The sequence below is a fragment of the Cervus canadensis genome, chromosome 8 (assembly GCF_019320065.1).
Source record: "Cervus canadensis isolate Bull #8, Minnesota chromosome 8, ASM1932006v1, whole genome shotgun sequence".
NCBI lineage: Eukaryota > Metazoa > Chordata > Mammalia > Artiodactyla > Cervidae > Cervus > Cervus canadensis.
In genome coordinates this window covers 5,499,300-5,517,149 of record NC_057393.1, presented here as the reverse complement: position 1 = coordinate 5,517,149, position 17,850 = coordinate 5,499,300, and the positions used below count along the sequence as shown (strand labels likewise).

At 47.7% G+C, this 17,850-nt stretch overlaps 2 protein-coding genes across 3 annotated transcripts in view; one reads left to right on the top strand and one right to left on the bottom strand.

Annotated features, from left to right (window-relative positions):
• DOCK1 (dedicator of cytokinesis 1) overlaps positions 1 to 17,850 on the top strand; it is a 546,616-nt gene that overhangs the window by 252,053 nt on the left and 276,713 nt on the right. The window lies entirely within an intron of this gene.
• The window catches only part of INSYN2A (inhibitory synaptic factor 2A), a 61,032-nt gene that overhangs the window by 32,313 nt on the left and 10,869 nt on the right, over positions 1 to 17,850 (bottom strand). The window contains exon 2 of the mRNA XM_043475107.1: positions 5,276 to 6,473. Within this exon, the coding sequence (XP_043331042.1) occupies positions 5,276 to 6,468 (1,193 nt within the window). The 5' untranslated portion in view covers positions 6,469 to 6,473. The remainder of the gene's footprint in view (positions 1 to 5,275; positions 6,474 to 17,850) is intronic.

Genomic DNA, 17,850 nt, shown 5'->3' with positions numbered 1-17,850 from the left:
GCTGGTGCTTCAGGGTTTCCTGTCTGCCCGTCGCTCACATCTCAGGGGCCCGTGTGACCTGGTTCATCTGCTCCTCCCCCTTCCACACACACCTAAGCCGGCAGGGGACCCCTGGCTGCTGCTGGAATGCTCACTCAGTCGTGTCTGACTCTTTACCAGGCTCCTCTGTCCATGGGATTCTCCAGGCAAGAATGCTGGAGTGGGTTGTCATGCCCTCCTCCAGGGGATCTTTCCGACCCAGGGATCGAACCCCGGTCTCCTGCACTGCAGGCGGATTCTTTGCCGCTGAACCACCAGGGGAGCCTGATGCTAGGAGAGACCCGACCAACGGAAGGGCCTGTTACACCCTGGGCAACGGCAGATCCTGCCTTCTTGCTGGATGGCTGGGATCAAGCTTCCTATCTTGTTTACAGGTCTTCTCCAAAGACCAGAATACCAGGGGGTTGTCACCAGCCAATGAGTCCCTCAAGACATGAAATGTGTGGGGTGCCATCGTGATAGCAGTGAGCAGCCGTCTCTGTCCGGGTGCCTGGTGAGGGTGCACCACCTGAGCCAAGGGCAACGGCCCCACAATCCTGGGTCAGGGGTCACCTGCCCAGCAGCCCGCAGCTGCCCTGGGGAGTTAAGACTGTTGCAAGCATCAGCTGGGTGTCTAAACTCAGTGTCCCATCTGCCGGCTTCTCAGCTTTCAACGACTACATTGGCTCATTTAGATAGTCTGTGTGACCCTGAACTTCCCGGGAAGAGACAAGAATAATGCAGAGAGCTTTGAAATAAGCAGGATCATTCTTGGCATTCACGCAAATAGAGGGATCAAAGGCTGCCTGCACTGCATAAAGGGAGCCGTTTTAGTGAATTGCCCAGACGTTCTACAAGGGACTAAAAGGCAGGGTTTCAAACACGTTTTGTACATCCACCCACTTACAGAATGCATCCCCCTGAAAGGCGTGTCTCAGGATAGACCCCTTTCTCAGGGCCCTCTGTGTGTTGGTTATTGCTGAGGCCTTTGTGGACAGCATCTTTAAGCTTCCAGCATCCCTGTTTAACAGAAGGTGAAACTGAAGCTCGCGGAGATGAACTTGCCTACACCGAAAACCTTCTCTGCTGAGGCCTCTCAGAAATCTGTATAAGCAAACGAGAGGCACGAAAGAGTCCCTTCTGAAAAGTAATTTGGAAGCTACTGAAAATGGTCTTGGTTTGTGATACAGACATTTCTATGCACAGAGGAAGAACTGTTACACACGGCTTGCCTGGCAAACTTGGTAATGCAGTTTAAACTCTATAGTGAGTTTGCATAAACAAGCTCCACAGTGCAAAGAAGTTCTATTCAAGTTAGGCATTCAATATACTTTGCACACAGCCACACTAAGCCAAGTTCAACGTGTGCTGTCTTCCTTCGCTGGGTCCTAACTTCACCCACAAGAGCAAGCCTGAGGCCTCACTGGGCCTGGCTCCAGCCTATGATATAGTGGGAACTTGGGGGCAAAATGTGTCACTTGGTTTTAAAGCAGCGAGCTTTAAAAGTGCACACAGCATTCCTGCCCTGACTGAGACTCCTCCGGCTGTGGGTACAGTTTTATACAAAGCAGGTCCTTTCTCATCACTTTGGGGGTGGGGGGTAGGGGGAGAAGTGGAATGAACCCGGATTCTGATCATCCTCCACGGGTGATGACTTGGAGTGTTTCCCAGTATTTTAACTTGGTCATGAGATTCCTTGTCAGGTTACGTAATGACTACGTAATAATCTCCATACAGTAGAGTGAGTTGTCCTATTTTCCGTCATGAGATGCAATGATAAGATACCATTTCTTGGCTTAGATTGAGTACATAAAGGAAGTCACGTGAATTCCTCATTCTACTAAAACTCCTATTCTCCAGCTCAGATTGAGTAGATAAAATGAGTCCTGTGAATTCCTCCTTTAAAGCGACTGTCCAGGGCACACCCTTCGGAGAACTGGTCTGGGGCTCAGGGCAGCAGCAGGTTAAATTTTCAGGATTCTGTGAGCTGGTTGATTGTGGCCACCCTAGCATTCACACCATGGAAATCAGCAAATGCGGCTGACTCCTCCTCCCTGGAGAGTCAGTGGTTAAAAATGTATCAGTATCCCCTAGCACCTCTGTCCTGCACCCAGACCCCTGAGAAGGATATGGAGAAGGAGTTTGCCTCTCATGCACCTGCCTTTGAGGCTGTTGTCTCCTACCGTACTCTGACACAGAAAAGAGTGGTAGAAATTCAAATTCTGGGCGCATGAATGACCCTGGGCATTGAACTAGAGGGGTCACCTTCAACATGGGCCTTGGAATGTGAAACCACTTGTCTCACCGTTATCCAGAGAGCTCGAGAGGGAGGTGGAAATGAAGATTAGAGTAAGTCCCCTACATAAGAATGAGTTCTGTTCTGAGAGCATGTCCGTAAGTCCAAGTTGTTTGTAAGTACAACAGAGTTAGCCTAGGTACCCAACTAGCACAATCAGCTATAGCGTACTGGACTGTAATGGGTTTATCATACTTTCCCAGCAAATAAGACATAAAAACCAAACACAAAAAATAAAACATTAATCTTACAGTACAGCACCACAGCTGGCATTCAGGGGCACCTTCACTTCTTTGAAAGCTTGCAGCTTGTAGGTTTCCTACGTAAGGACTTACTGTGTTAGGAATGGGTGTGGGAGTTCACCTCGATATGGTCCTGCCTTTCTACCAGTAACTTGACCCGTGCAGACAACAGCTGAACTAGAGGTTGATTTCTAAGTCAGATCATCCTTTGCCTTGATCTAAGGTGCCCACTCCTCAAAAGGTTAGGAGCCGGGCACTGGACCTTGTTTAGGGGATACTGGGGCCAAGGCCTTTTCATGATGATGGAAATATTCTCTGTCTTGTGTAGGAGTCAGTTGCCACCTGTAGCTCTTGGGCACCTGTGAGGTTGCTGATGTCATTAAAGAATTTTCAACTGTAATTAATTTGAGGCTGAATTTCAATAGCCACCCATGGCACCTGTAGTGGACAGAGTGGCCCAGTGCTTGCAGTCACCTCGCTGGGGGTCAGCCTGTGTATGGAGCTTGTAAAGGTGCATTCATCACAGTGAATGCATAGGTAAGCTCCCTTCTGAGCTTTCAGAACCCAACCCTGCTAACCAGCAAGGCAGCCCTCATGCCACCATGAGAAACAAACCCATGCAGAGGCCCCTGGCCCTGGGTTAAGCACCCCCTGTCCTGCTCCCCTTCCCAGCTACAAGACAGGTGATGAGCTCCAATGGACAGGTGAAGAAATGAGGCACAGAGAAGTGAAACCCTTGCCCTTAGTCCTCAGAGCCAGAATTCCCATCTAGACGATGGGAATAATAAACTCAACACCACTTGGTAGACTGATGCAGCCTCAGAAAACTCAGATTTCAAACAACTGTCCACCCTTGTTTAATAGAAGGAGCCTCGATCTAGAATATGGTTGTCCTTGCATGGGTGTTCGTCGATGATCAACCCATGCAGGGCTTTATTTTGGCATACACACCCATGAGATGCATGCTATTTAGATACACATTTGGTTTTACACCATTTGCTGAATTTTATTTCCCATTTGGTGATGCTGGTGTCTTTCTGTTTTGCTGTCTGGTTTAAATCACTAGCAGCTGTATTGAGGTCTGTGATTGGTCCTCTCTGGGCTTTTAATGTTTCTATGGGAATGTGCTCTGCTGATCAACAAATCCCTGATAGACCCACCACACTGTATTGCTTTTGGCTGTGTATTTATTCAAGTCTAAATGATTGAAATGGGATGAAAATGGAGATGTAAACCCAAAATTCAACAAAGACTTTTGAAAGCCCTCTGTCATGGTAGGTTACTACTAATATCCTGTTAGATTAGTTTACAATTGGCTAGCAACTCATTTTGCTTCATACTGTCAGCTGCAAACAATGCTAGGTCATAGCACGTGCCAGGCAGGGGGCGGTGGGGGCGGGGGGTAGGTTACTGACCGTCAACCCCTTTTGTAGATGGACCACCTGCACGAAGCTGGAGAAGCCAGATGCCAAGGGCACTGTCTACATCAGGCAGCTTGGCTCTGGGGCCAGGCCTTAAGCCTCCTCTGCTACCTTGGAACACAGAGGTTGTTTCCTCCCCTTAGTTTGCAAGATGCAAACACGATGTAACTCAGTCACAGCCATCCCGTGCACTGGGTGGCTTGCTGTCCTGACAGTGCATTTCTGAGCTTAGCATCATGCTGGCCTGGCTGCCAGCTCACTTAACCAGGGACTGGGGCCCACAGGGTGAAGGGTGCTAATCACATGAGGCCAGAGGGCACTGTCTCAGTTGCCACCTCCAAAACACGGGCTGGAAGAATCCAGACAGCATCACAGGGGAATGGGAAAGAGCTGATCGGCCATCTCGACAAAGCCAGTGAACCACAACATTATTTCAAGACGCACAGAACCAGAGCAGCACTGGCTGTTTCCTATCAGCCTAGCACATGGCCTGGCCTTCCTAGCTAAGAGGCTCAAGACTAACGTCCTATCTTTAGGTCATTTGTTGTTAAATTCGCTGCTGCACAATTTCAAGTTCAAAAGATGGGAAACAAAGTTCAGCAATCTGTTATCAGCGGCAGACAGTCCTGGCTGTTAACATTCTCTCTCCTGCCCATCTGGATACACAGGGCATCTCGTGGAGAAAGGCGTCTCTCTCCTAATCATATACAGATAGCATCTGTCTAAGAATGGACATCGCTTCTGTAAGCTCCAAGTAAGGGGGGGACCATATTGTCTGTTGTATAAAATGTAAAGCCTGGTATAGTCCTGAATATCAATGTTATTCCAATTATTTAGCATAAGCGAGTCAGCATTTACTTTTCAAAATGCCATCCAAATTTCTTTTCCATTACTAAGAGGCAAGTTGCTTCTTATTAAGATGAGATATTCTGAACTGGCATACCTATTGTACTTCATCAGTATAATAAACTTTTAGCCCTCAGAGCTAAAAAGGGACGATCCATCCATTCATTTGAAATGTACTCAAGTTCAGACCAGGCCCATGAATGCTAGCCAACAAGTCAACCTTGCTGGTGAGGATGAATGAGTTTTAGGATCACAGAATAACCTGGGACCCTTTTGAACTTGCCCCCGCACCCTTCCTCAGACCTGAATCTGTGCTCAGAAATGCTGGCTCTGGTCTCATTTAGGGACCTGGGCTTTGGGGGCTGGCAGTGCCCCCCCACCCACCCCCACCCCCCAGAGGGTGGCGAGCCTGCAGCGGGCATCTTAAGAACGGCGGGAACATACATACATACCCTTCCCGGTGGGCTTCTCCTTTCTCCAGCTCCTGAATGACCCCCAAGAGCACTTTGATGGTTTCCTGGCTTGAACTGATCAAGTTCTCCATCATCTGAAGCTGTGCTTTCAGGTCGACCACTTCCGTGTGAGGCACGATTTGTTGGCATTCTTCATCTGCAGCGAGTGCCGGGGGACAAGGCTGGCGCTCCTGCCCCGAGGGGGCCTGAGTCTGCAGGGAGGCGTCTTCTTCGCTACATTCTGGGGACAGGCACTGCGTCTGGGGCAAGCAGGCCGGGGCGGCGCCCGGAGGGGCCGGGAGCCCGCTGGCCTGCGCTGCGGTTCTCCGCTCCAGGTCCACGGCGGGGCAGAGGGACCACTCGCTCGAGGGGGCGGAGTTTGACAAGGCCGGCGCCGGGGCCCTGGTGCCTGGGGCGGGTGCGTACACGCTGGCCACCTCGGTCTTAAACACCCTCCGGTGGGCCGATGGAGCCGGCTCCTCAGTGTCCGGGGTCGCCCTGCCCTGCCTGGCTTTCCCGGGCAGCTGGTACTCCAGCTCCTGGGAGGACGACCTAGTGGAGTTCTGCACCCGGGCATCGCGGCAGCTGTGCCGGTCGGGGGTTTTGCAGGGCTCGGCGCAGTTGACTCCGGCGGGCGGCCCCAGCGCGTTCACGTGTTCGTCGGAGTGGAAAACCAAGGCCGTGGTCTTCTGCACCCGGCCGGCACCCCACGGCCGGGCCTCCTCGCCGGGCCCTTCCTGGCTCTTCTCTTTCGCGTCAATTACCAACCCGTTGTTCTGACTTTTAAAGGCCTCCGTGCCTGGGATGCTTTTGAGAGTCCCCTTCTTGCGGTCCAGAGGGAAAGTCTGGTAACACTTCTTGAGGTCGGGCGAGGTCTGCACACCCGTGCTCTTGGTGACGTTGGGTATGGAGCGCCGGGCGGGCACGGTCATGTACTTTCGGTAGGCGGCCCTGCAGGACGCGGGCCTGGCCTCCCGCTTGTCACCCTGCGGGCCCGAGGCGAGCTGAGTGTCCCTCTGCTCGTTCTGCGCCTCGCAGATGTCCTTAAAGCGCACCTGCAGGGCTTTATTCCGCTTCTTAATCTGCCGGTTGGGATCCAGGGCATATTTCATCTCCAGGGCCAGACAGGCGGCAGGCTCCACTTCACTCGCGGAGGTCGTGAGTACGCATTTGCTGGGTTCCTTACTGACCATGGTTCCTGCAGGCGGACACAACAACAGACCTTGTCAGTGGAACAGAAACCCGCTCGAAACCACAGGCAGCGCAGGCTTTGGGCCAGAATGACGGATGCCTGCCCCCTAATTATTTTTAAACAGGTGAGGTCGGCCTTTATGTTAAGGAAAATCAGACAGGCAGAGAATCCCTGGCAGGCACAGTTTGAAATGCTTCTCAGATATTAAAGCTTGCCTCCCTCTCCGTGTGGGATACACTCGTTTTTCCTTTGATAGTAAGGCATGTTTCCCCATTAGACAAACCTGTTTTACTATATTCATCAAGAAGCCCAACGACTCTGCCTCTTCTGATTTTTTTTTTTTTTTTTTTTTTTTGCAGATTGCCATTTTGCACACACATCTCCACTTCACAGGCAGATGGTTTTTCAAAATGCAACTTACTTGGTTTGGGCTTTTATTACTTTTTTGAGGGCTACTGATTAATCTATTATTGGAATGTGAGAGAATTGCTGTTTTCTCTTAAAGACTTCGTGGGGATTCTGGCTCCTGATCGGATAAATGTGGAGAGTCCTCCGATGAGGAACTGAACTACCTCTATTTATGTTAGCCATTCTGGATGCTATGTGACAGGGGGCTGGGACCGTAAAGGGAACAATCTCGGCAGTATGGCTTGCTTCTCATGGGTTAACATCAGCCATAGTGAGGGCATGGGTTTCCCGGTTTCTACAAAGTCTGTGTTAGCAACTCTTTTCTTTGATTCTGTGGAGGGGGGTATTTGAAAATACTTAAAAAAAAATAAATTATTCATTCTAGAATCAAGTTTTGTGTTTTGATCACAACCTCTGCAAATGAACACAATGGTGGTTGTTTCAGGATTTAAATTCTGAAAGAAAATAAAATCACAAGGCTTTATGTTAATCATGCAGATTCATCTTGGGCTGAATTATTAAATGCAACTAAAAAGATGCAGGTGGCCAGTGATTGCTCTGGGGGAATACCAGTGGGTAAAATGCCTTCACTTTATTAGGCAGATTCACAGCTGTTTATCACACATGGAAGGACTTTCTTGCGGGCTGAACTGAAAGCAAGAAAATACAGTTAAGTATGCCGTTTGTGAGTTGGCGTTGCTTTTTTCCCCCTCCCTGTGTTCAAGAAGAAAGCAGAAGGGAGGAATCTGGGGTGTGGAGGGCCCTGGTGTCCAAGCGAGGTGCCCAGAGAGGCAAGGTCATTGACAGGAGCCGGTGAGAGCGATTCAGGAAGAGGCTCGGGCTGCCACGTCCTAGTCACCACCCAGGGACCCTCACGGACCCTCCCACAGCACTTCCTGAGAAGTGCCATGGGCCCTGTGATTAGGTGACTGCCACGCTGGGAGTCAGGGGGGTGCGGTCTCCAGGTGCCCTGCTGGTCGGGGAGAGCCGTGCTTAATACCTTCAGTGCCCCTCATCCCACAGCAAGCCGAAAACTCGAGTTCAGAGCGGGCATGTCACTTGTTCACAGTCACACGGCGAGTAAGACACATAGGCAGGATCCTGATCTACCTGCGCCCCACCACCCTCCCCCGAGTCCATGTTGCTTCTCATACCTCGGGAGTCCAGTGAACAGAGAGCCAGGCCACTTCCCTATGTCCCTGAGTTACAACTGCAGGCCAGCAGGGGTGGTGTTTCAGGGAGGAGCCCGGAGCCCTTGGCCAAGAGGGAGTTACAGATCCGCCTCCCCCTGCCCCCTGACTCAGAGTCTGGGGACTCGGGTAAGTTGACTTTGCAGGCCAGCATGGCACTAGCATGGTCCAAAACTTCACTGGTGTTACTGAATGAAAGCCTTAGAGAAAAAGTGCAAGTACTTCATCAATTATGCCTTGAACAGTGAGCCAGTAATCACGTTAGAGGACATTAGAAGTAATCCCTGCAGAGCTTGGTTCCAATCACATCAGGTTTCCCGGCCTTAGCACTCTTGGTGTTATGGGCCAGGTGAGTCTTTGTTGGGGGGTTCTCCTGTGCCTTGTAAAATATGTGTTAGCATCTTGGCTTTTCTCCTCTCGATATCAGTAGCACCCCCACTCTAAAGTGACAGCCAGAATGGTCTCCAGACGAGTAGCCCTGGGGGTGCCTAACTGACTCCTATCGAAAACCACTGCATCAGACCTTTAACCTTGGGTGGCTAGCGTGTGTCCTGAAGCTAAGGCAGGGGTGGAAAGCCACGTGAGAGACCAGGAAGGCATCACAATGTCCCACCTCCCCAGGCAGCATGCAGGGTGCCAGCTCTGAGACTCTAGTCTGCAGAAGATGTAGCTCAGAGCTCAGTCAACACGGACGTGAGTCCTCATCCCACGGCAACTGTGTGTCCTCTGACAGAAGAATTGATCTGAAATAGTCACATCTGGGGGGAGTCAGGAGTAAGACAGAGAACAAGCCTTCTTTCGTCTTTGGCGCCCCACTGGGCACTGGGGGTATTTGGAGATGTCTGTCATTTGAAACTTGAAAAATGAGGCAGTTTTGGAAAGACGGAAAAGGCAGAGATACAGACTGAAGAAGATCATGGGTGATGGGGACAAAGCATGCCTGATGAGGGTAGATTATATATATATGTAGTTGAGAGACACTTATTCCATAAGGCTGAAAAGATGCACGCAGAGGCCTTCTGTGAGGGGGAGGATGGGGGCCGTGGGGATAATAAGGAAATGGAACCTTAACCCTCTCTCTTAGCTCAAATTCCCTCTCTAAAGCCTCAGTTGTCCGGGTGTGTCAGAATGTATTGTGCCGTCATCCTGCAGAAGACCTTCATACTAGGGAGAATTTGAAAGAGAGAGCATTTTTACAAAAAGCAATTTACTAGTAATTTTTCAGCCTTTTCCCTGCCACGACTAAAAAATGTGTGTCTGAATAAGTTTGTCCTACCATGCTATTCATCATCACGATTTGCCGAGAACTGCACTGAAATAATTTTTTTACATCAGTCTGCTGGTTTGGAAAGATATTCTGGTCTTGGACCCAACCATCAAACTAATAAAACAAATCAGAAGAATTAATTGCCAGTGGAAAAATAATAATAATAATAAATTCCTAAGCGCCTTTCTGTTTTACAGAGTTGCGAAATATATAAAAATAATTTCCTTATTAGTAGAAATGATGGTGATAAATAAGATTTTTTTTTATCAGTTTAGTTTGTTGTTGGTTTTTCTTTTTTCTTTTCTTTTAGGTAATATTAAAAGAGTCCTCCTAATCTTGCTAGTAGTAATGACACCAAGGAGTTTTGTAGGTGACTTATTTTGCCTTCAGATGAGTTTATAAGTTCTATTGATGGTATTTTCTAAAGCTTTACAAAGGAATTTTCCTGGATATTAAGAATCACTTTCATACCAAGTTGGGCACAGCTTTCTAGTGTGTTCATTTACTGTTTCTTGCTGGGGGGATCGGGCTGATAGTGATTACCATTAAGAAAATGATTTTGTCTGGGAGTTTGGGGATAATAGAGGCCAACTATCATATATAGGATGGATAAACAACAAGGTCACACTGTACGGCACAGAGAACTGTATTCGGTGTATGTGCTCACTCAGTCATGTCCGACTCTTTGTGACCCATGGACTGTAGCCCACCAGGCTCCTCGTCCATGGAATTTTCCAGGAAGAATACCGGAGTGGGTTGTCATTTCCTATTCCTGGGGATCTTCCTGACCTAGGGGTCGAACCTGCATCTCTTGTGCTCCTGCACTGGCAGGCAGATTCTTCACCACTGTGCCACCTAAGAAGCCCAGTATCTTCAATATCCTGTGATAAAGCATAATTAAAAAGCATAGTCAAGGCTATGGTTTTTCCAGTAGTTATGTATGGATGTGAGAGTTGGACTATACAGAAAGCTGAGTGCAGAAGAATTGATGCTTTTTAACTGTGGTGTTGGAGAAGACTCTTGAGAGTTCCTTGGACTGCAAGGAGATCCAACCAGTCCATCCTAAAGAACCAGTCCTGGGTGTTCATTGGAAGGACCGATGTTGTAGCTGAAACTCCAGTACTTTGGCCACCTGATGCGAAGAGCTGACTCATTTGAAAAGACCCTGATGCTGGGAGGGATTGAGGGCAGGAGGAGAAGGGGATGACAGAGGATAAGATGGTTGGATGGCATCACTGACTCAATGGACATGGGTTTGGATAAACTCTGGGAGTTGGTGATGGACAGGGAGGCCTGGCGTGCTGTGGTTCATGGGGTCGTGAAGAGTCGGACATGACTGAGCGACTGAACTGAACTGAAAAAGCATATGAAAAAACACGTGTATAACTGAGTCACTGTACAACTGAAATTAACACAGTATTCTAAATCAACTATATTTCGATAAAATTTTAAAGAAAAAGAAAATGATTGTGTCATGCAAGAAAACTGGTTGTTCTCCAGATAAGAGTCCAGGCGACAAGTGGAACTTCCTGGCACACTTGTTTTCCATTGTTCCTTCATGCGTTTGTTCACATACGCCTTACCGCGTAGCCTCCCCATTCAGCCCGTGCGTTCCCGGTGTCTGGGTCCTAAACCAAGGCCAGTCCTGCCCCGTGCACTTGACTTTCATTTCCTCCCTGATCTCATGACATCCTCACAGCGATGGCACTATTGTTATCCTCAAGCTGCACATAGAGAAATCGAGGCACTAGATTTTTTTCCGGGTCTTGCTCAGAATCATGTAGCCAGTCCATCCCTTTAAGTTCCCTCCTGGGGAAATCTGTAACCCGAAATGACCCACGGGAAACCACAGAAAGCATCAAACAGCTGGAACTCGGGGCAGGCCCTTTTCCTTGGCCTGTTTGCACAAAGGATCCGGGTGCGGGTGGCTCAGAACTCCACCACGAAGGTCCCAGCAGCATCCGTGGTCCTGCAGCAGACTCAACCCGGGTTGCCTTGAGTTCTGAATTGATTGTGATGCCAAAATGCCATTTTCAACAGTGGACTGTCAGAGTTAAACTACTGGCTGTAAAGCTGAAGGAGTTCAGAAAGTTTATTTTTCATAAGAAAATTGTGTTTTAGAATTCACTGGACTGTGCTGTCTTGAGGTAAAAACGGCAAGTCATGGTTGTGCCTGGCTGGCTCGGGGAGTGCACGATGTCGAGGAGTTGCTTGGAATATAAATGTCTTAATTACCCTCAAATTAAATTTCATAATCAAATGTGAGTTGTAAATATATAAACCCTGTATTTTTAGATTAGTGATGGAGAGTCATCTCTGCCTGCCGCTTTAAATTAATAGCTTATATAAAAATGTTCATTCCAGCTTAAAGGAGTGAAAGATGGAAGCAACTAAATGCCTAACAATAGGTAAACGGTTAAGTAAATTATGGTGTACATTCACTCAGTGCGGCCATTAAAGTGATAATTATAAAGATTATTTAGTATTGGAGGGAAATGCTTGTGAAGTAATGTCAAGTGAAAGAAAGTCATCTACCAAATTGTACTGGAAGACAGTGACCAAAATGGTCGTCACCGTGGCACTGAGATGGTGCGTTTGGGGAGGTTTTTTTTTTTTTTTTTCCCCTTCTTTCTGTTGGTTTGGGTGCAGGACCTGCAGTGTCCTTATATTGTTTGCCAATTAAAAAAAAAAAAAAAAAAAGAGCAAACTCAGTCCACACCTTAGGCATCGTGAGGGGATCAGGCCTCTGCAAACTAGAAACACTTGGATTGAATAAGGAAAACCCAGAAATGATTAGATTTGGGTACAAGCAGTCTCCCAAAGGTCATCTTTTATTGTTTTGAGGAAGCCTTGGATAAAGAAAGAAAATGAATTTCAAAATCCTGATGGTGTTCATGTGTATGTGTATGTGTGTGTGTGTATCCGATCTCGGGTAGGCTCGGCCTGCCCTGACTTGGGCTCCCAGGCAGAGATGGAGGCCAGATCCTAACCACTAGACCAGCGGTCAGCGGCAAGGGCCCTGGCTCTTTGGCTTTGCAGAGAATAATTCCCACAAAGCCGGAAAGGAGTGATGCAGGTAAAGTATTTGTTAAGAGGAAAGAGAGTGCAGTATGTATAGATAGACTCTCTCAGAGGGAAAGTCCCTGAATTGCTGTCGCACCCTCATGGCAGTTTGAATTACTATTATGGGGTATTTCTTCTGGGTTTCTCGTGGTCAGTCATTCTGATTTGCCCGGTTCACAGTCCACATGAGGTATATCTCAGGATCTTCCCATGTGTGAGCACACATTTCTTAGCCAAGATGGATTCTACTGCAAAGGCCTCTGGGTAGAGCATCACTCCCCGTTGACTTCCAAGGAGCCTTTCTGCACACATGTGGTCGGGGAGGTGTCCTGACTTCAGGAATGAGAACTATGTGGTCTGGAGTTTAATTATTGTGCTTTTCTCCTCCTCTCTTAATTGTCCTGCTAATCTCTTCCTGGTTCCCTGTTGGCTCAGATTGTAAAGAGTCTGCCTGCAGTGCAGGAGACTCAGGTTCTATCCCTGCATTGGGAAGAACCCCTAGGGGAGGAAATAGCAACCCATTCCAGTATTCTTGCCTGGAGAATCCTATGGACAGAGGAGCTTGGCGGGCTACAGTCCCTGGGGTTGCAAAGAGTCGGACACAACTGAAGTCCATAGGGAATGAATCTCCAATCGCTTCACCCTGGGGTTGGGGGGCACCTACCTCCTGCCTCTTGTCTGCCCAGGTGTAGACATCTACAGGCATCCCTCTGTATGTATGCGGATTGGCCGGGAGAGCCAGGGAGTGTTTAGTTGAAGATATATCAATATGTGAGAAGACTCACGGTTGGGTGGAATTTGCCATCTGTTTTAATTAGAAATCAAACGGTTTTGCCTTATAATCTACAGCGAGCATCTGAGGCAAACTTTGTGGGTTTCAGCAGCTGATGAGAGAGAATCTCCACTGGGTGAGTTCAGTTCTTGCTGTCTGCAGGGACCTGGAGCTTTCCAGTCTGGGCTCGAGCTGTGATATCAATGGCATAATGCAGTCACTGACAGTGGGGGCCGGGGAGCGGGCCGGCCTTGCCAGGACACCTCCCAGGGTCCCCTCAGTCAGTGGATACGGCAGAAAAGCTAGGCCAGCAACTCGATGAGTTTGGAAAGGGACTGCATGATATTATTGGTTTTCCTTGTGGCTTTCCCGCTGTTGAGACACCTTGGCGTCGAAGATGCTGGCCAGGATTCAGGATTAATTGGGTCAGCATTTTATTCTATATGCGGAGGGAATGCCTGAACGTTAGGCTCCTGGGAGCAGGGGAGTGATGGAAAAGAATATCCCATCTTTTAATGCCCTGCATCCTGAGCAAGAAAGGGAAGTGAGACAGGGACCCCCACACCTGTTTGTGAATTCATCCGCCTTCTGAAATAGTTAATGTTAAGACCTGGGTTATTGTACTGATTGATTCTTCCAAAGCAGAAGTCCTCCTCTCCTCAGGGCAAAGCTAACTGCCATAGATTTTGGATGGTGTCTTAGTGAGATTCATTATCCAGTTTAATTTTGTTTAATACACTGAAATGATATTTTTCCAGACAAGTATTCCCTTCTTCAGAGGTCACTGCCTATGAAGGCTGAAATGGGGTTAAAAAAAAAATGAATGCTGACACGCCTCTGAGACTGAGCCCTAGGCAGGGGGGCTGCTCCTGTCTCAGCCCCCATAGCTGTGGCCCTTTGTGAGAAATGCCCAAGCTGTGCCCCATCCCTGGGTGGCTGGATGCTTGCCGTTAGGTCTCCATTATTAAGACCTGAGGGTCATCCATTGGGAAGCAGGACAGAGGGTCCTGGGCAGAAGAAACCACTGCTCCATGGAGACACGCAGCTCGTGCATATCTCTGATTTCAGAAAATCCCTTTTATGGATCTAATTCTGAATGAAGAAGCTGGACTCCACTTGATGGCAATGGGCAGATGTTTTTTAAAGGTTTGCTGGAATGAGCAAAGAGTGACCTGGGGACCCTGGCCTCTCTGACGAAGTTAGTTTTATGTCCTTCCAACTGCTGACACTACTCATTGTTTCTAGTTTACAGTTCCTTTTTGGCAATAGCAAATATTTAAGTCAGAGCTTTAATATCTGCTGTCTTATGCAATGTATCTATTGAGTAGCATTCTATGCTCATATAATAAAAATATTATTTGTTATGTTGTTGTAGCTTAGTCACTAAGTTGTGTCTGACTCTTTGCAACCCCAGGGACTGCAATACTCCAGGCTCCTTTGTCCTCCACTATCTCCTGGAGTTGCCCAGATTCAAGTCCATTAAGTCAGTGATGCTATCTAACTGTCTCATCATCTGCCACCTCCTTCTCCATTTGCCTTTAATCTTTCCCAGCATCAGGGTCTTTTCCAGTGAATCTGGTGACCCATGTATTGGAGTTTCAAGCTTTAGCATCAGTTGTTATGAGGAGGTTCTGTGTTTTTTTTTTTACTCTCAACAATGTCAAAAATCATGATTGATCTTCAAATTAAATACATGAGCTTCTTTCCCCTTCTAATGTAATAAAGGCAAGTTCTTGACTTAAAAGAAGAAAAACAACAACTCACTTTTACCTTCAGAAAAACCTTGACTCCATTACTTCAGCCACAAAGCATAAACTGATTCTCACTGGCCTGTTTCTAATTAGTGGGAGCAGAGGAAGTAAACCATCCATTTTCTACGTGGATGTTTGGGTTTGGTGTTGAGGTTTTAGAAGGGCCAGAAGATGCTGTCTTCATTGGACCAGACTTTCCTCTTCATTTTTTGTCTGTTTACTTAGTTTTTCTATGTTCAGCTTATCCTGACATTAACCTTTCTTTATCCTCTGTCCAGATGGAATCTAAATTCGTAGAAATGGATTAGCAACCTTTTATGATGGTGGCCAAAATCAACTGGAAAAAAAAAACCTCCTCCAATTGAGATGTTATATCAGCATAGGAAACTTTATGTGCAGCAGTTAGCTTTGCTAATTAACTGTGTCCAGAAAGATTTCAGTAAAACTGGTAACAGCCACTCACCAAAGTCATCTGTAAGACTCGAAAGAGGAACTGATTTCCCTATTCCTCTTTGCTCCCCCTTCAGTATGACAGTTACAGAAAATGTTAGAAATAAGGGCTTTTGAGCATAGCTCTTGAGTGCATTTAGATGAATGCAGCAAATAGCCCACCCACTTTATTCCCCAAAGGCTCCTGGTTATTAAACAACAATCAGTTGATGGTGTGGGGCCTGACCGCAAGAGCTGGAATTAGTAGGGTGCAAAAGAGGTGGCTTCCCTTCCTTAGATTATTTATGAAAATCTCATTCCTTTGAGAATGTGTGCACACTGGAATGAGTTTTGGGCTTGTTTTGCCTTACTAATGAACTATGATGAATCCATATATATATATACCTATATATATATTTTTTTTCACTAAATGACATGTTTTGACTCATGATATATCTGAAGCTAAAATTAGAACAGTAATTTCCCTAAAAAATAACTGTCAAAAGAGTGTGTTTTCTCTGCTGCTTCTCCCCGCTCAATCTCAGATCACATAGGAATACCCCAGCAGGGTTTCTGCTTGGAGGTGACCATTCACCACAATGGAAATCAATTAGAGTTAAAGATGCTATCCATCTCTCTGGCACGGCCATGGGAGTGTCCATCTATTACCATCAAAACGGATCCCCTGTGCGTTTTTCATTGCATTGTGTCTCCCCTGTTACCTTGGCCTGGTCAAACTGTAGACTTGGCAAGGTCTTGGGTGTACTGCTGAGGTGGCAAGCCATGAAAGAAAGGGAGAAATGAGTATTTTCTGTAATCAGCTTCTATTTATCAGTAGAGAGATGACTCTTCAGGTCAGAATCATAACAAAAAGCCATAGTCAGAGTCAGCATGTATGGTCTTCCCATATATGGCTCACGTTTTGTCAGCCATGGGCCGGTGTGGGATAGTTGCCTGGTCTGAACTCTGTCTCCTTTTCTGTGATACTTGTGCTATCACACAAAATGATGCAGGAATTATTTAATCTGAGCGGACCAAGGACATGAATTAAGGAAATGAATTAAGACCCCTTTCCTTCCACTGCAGCTGATGAACAATGAGAGGGACCTCAGAAATGACTCATCACCCTGAAGAGAGATGCTGTCAGTGTAGACCAGACTTAGGCTTGTCAGGGAGATAGTGTACAGTCACTGGGGATGTGGAAACAGAGGGAATATTCCTAGTAGCAGCTAATAGTTGCAACTGCAGGTGCATTTAGGGTGCACTTTCTGCATTTAGTGCCCAAAATATTCTTAGGAGTGGGAGGTGAAAAAGAAAATAAAAAATGTCTATGTGTCACATCCTTTGATGTCCAAATGGCTTTCACATTTTATTTCTTCACATGAATTCGACTTCTCATTAGTCCCCATGGGGTTTTTTACTCTCCCGGGTGAGTTGGTTCTTTAACTTTTTTCCTTGACCAACAGCTGTTGTGAACTGCTCCCTTTTCTGTACATAACGTTATGTGGCCTCATAAAAAATACGAAGCCATGCTTCCTCCCCCCGCCCCAGCCACAGCATTCTGTTCTAATGTCTTTAGAAGTCTGCCTCCTTGTGCATGAGAAGCTCAGCAGTGTCTCTGGCAGCCTGGAGGACTCTGCCCTTCTGGGGGGAGGGCTGACACAGGGCGAATGGCCTGAGACCCTAAGGGTCTGCACTCAACCCAGCAACAAAGCTACTGCGCTCACCCCAGCTGAGCGTGGAGCAAAGGCACCCAGTGTTAAATGTAGGACTGAACTCGGCTTGCGAGAGACCCCAGCCCATCCATCACAGGATGCTGTGTGTCTCTGAGTCCTTTTATTCTGACAGTGCTTTACCTGCCAGACTCCCTGGTTTCATCCCCGTAAACCACGCCGTCCCTCGGTCCCACTCATCTCTGCTTTACCTTCCCATTGCCTCACTATTGATGTCTTCCTTGTATCCTCACCGTCCCAAGCTCCACCTTGGTGTTTTGACGTCCCTTGCTCTCAGCTCTCCATCCCTCCACCCTGCGCATCCTCACGGTCCCACCTTCAACCGCAAACAGCAGTTTTTGTAGGGGTCCTCATAACCTTTCCCACCCTGCTCACCCCCCTAGATGTCTCATTCCTACTCACAAGCTGCCTGTCTGCTCAAGTTAAGCCAGTTCCTGCAGTGTCTCTAGAACACAGCTCGGTCACTCCCTCCTTCATGTCTTTGCTCCCAGCGGTTCATGTTCTGGGCTTTGCCCCATCTTCCTCTTTAATGGTTCAAGTCTAGTCTTGCCTGCCCCCTCCTTCCCACCCCCTACCCCCCAGCTACACCTGTCTTCATGGCCCTTTCACAGACGCAGTGAATGGTGCCTGCCTGTGAAGGGTGATGCAGGCACCATAGCATGCGCTGGGCACCCAGGAAAACAAGGCCCAGTCCTCAGTGGTGTGTAGCTCAACGTGGAAAAGACATTCTTCCGTGGATAGCACCAGCCCACTGTGCTGAGGACCATCCT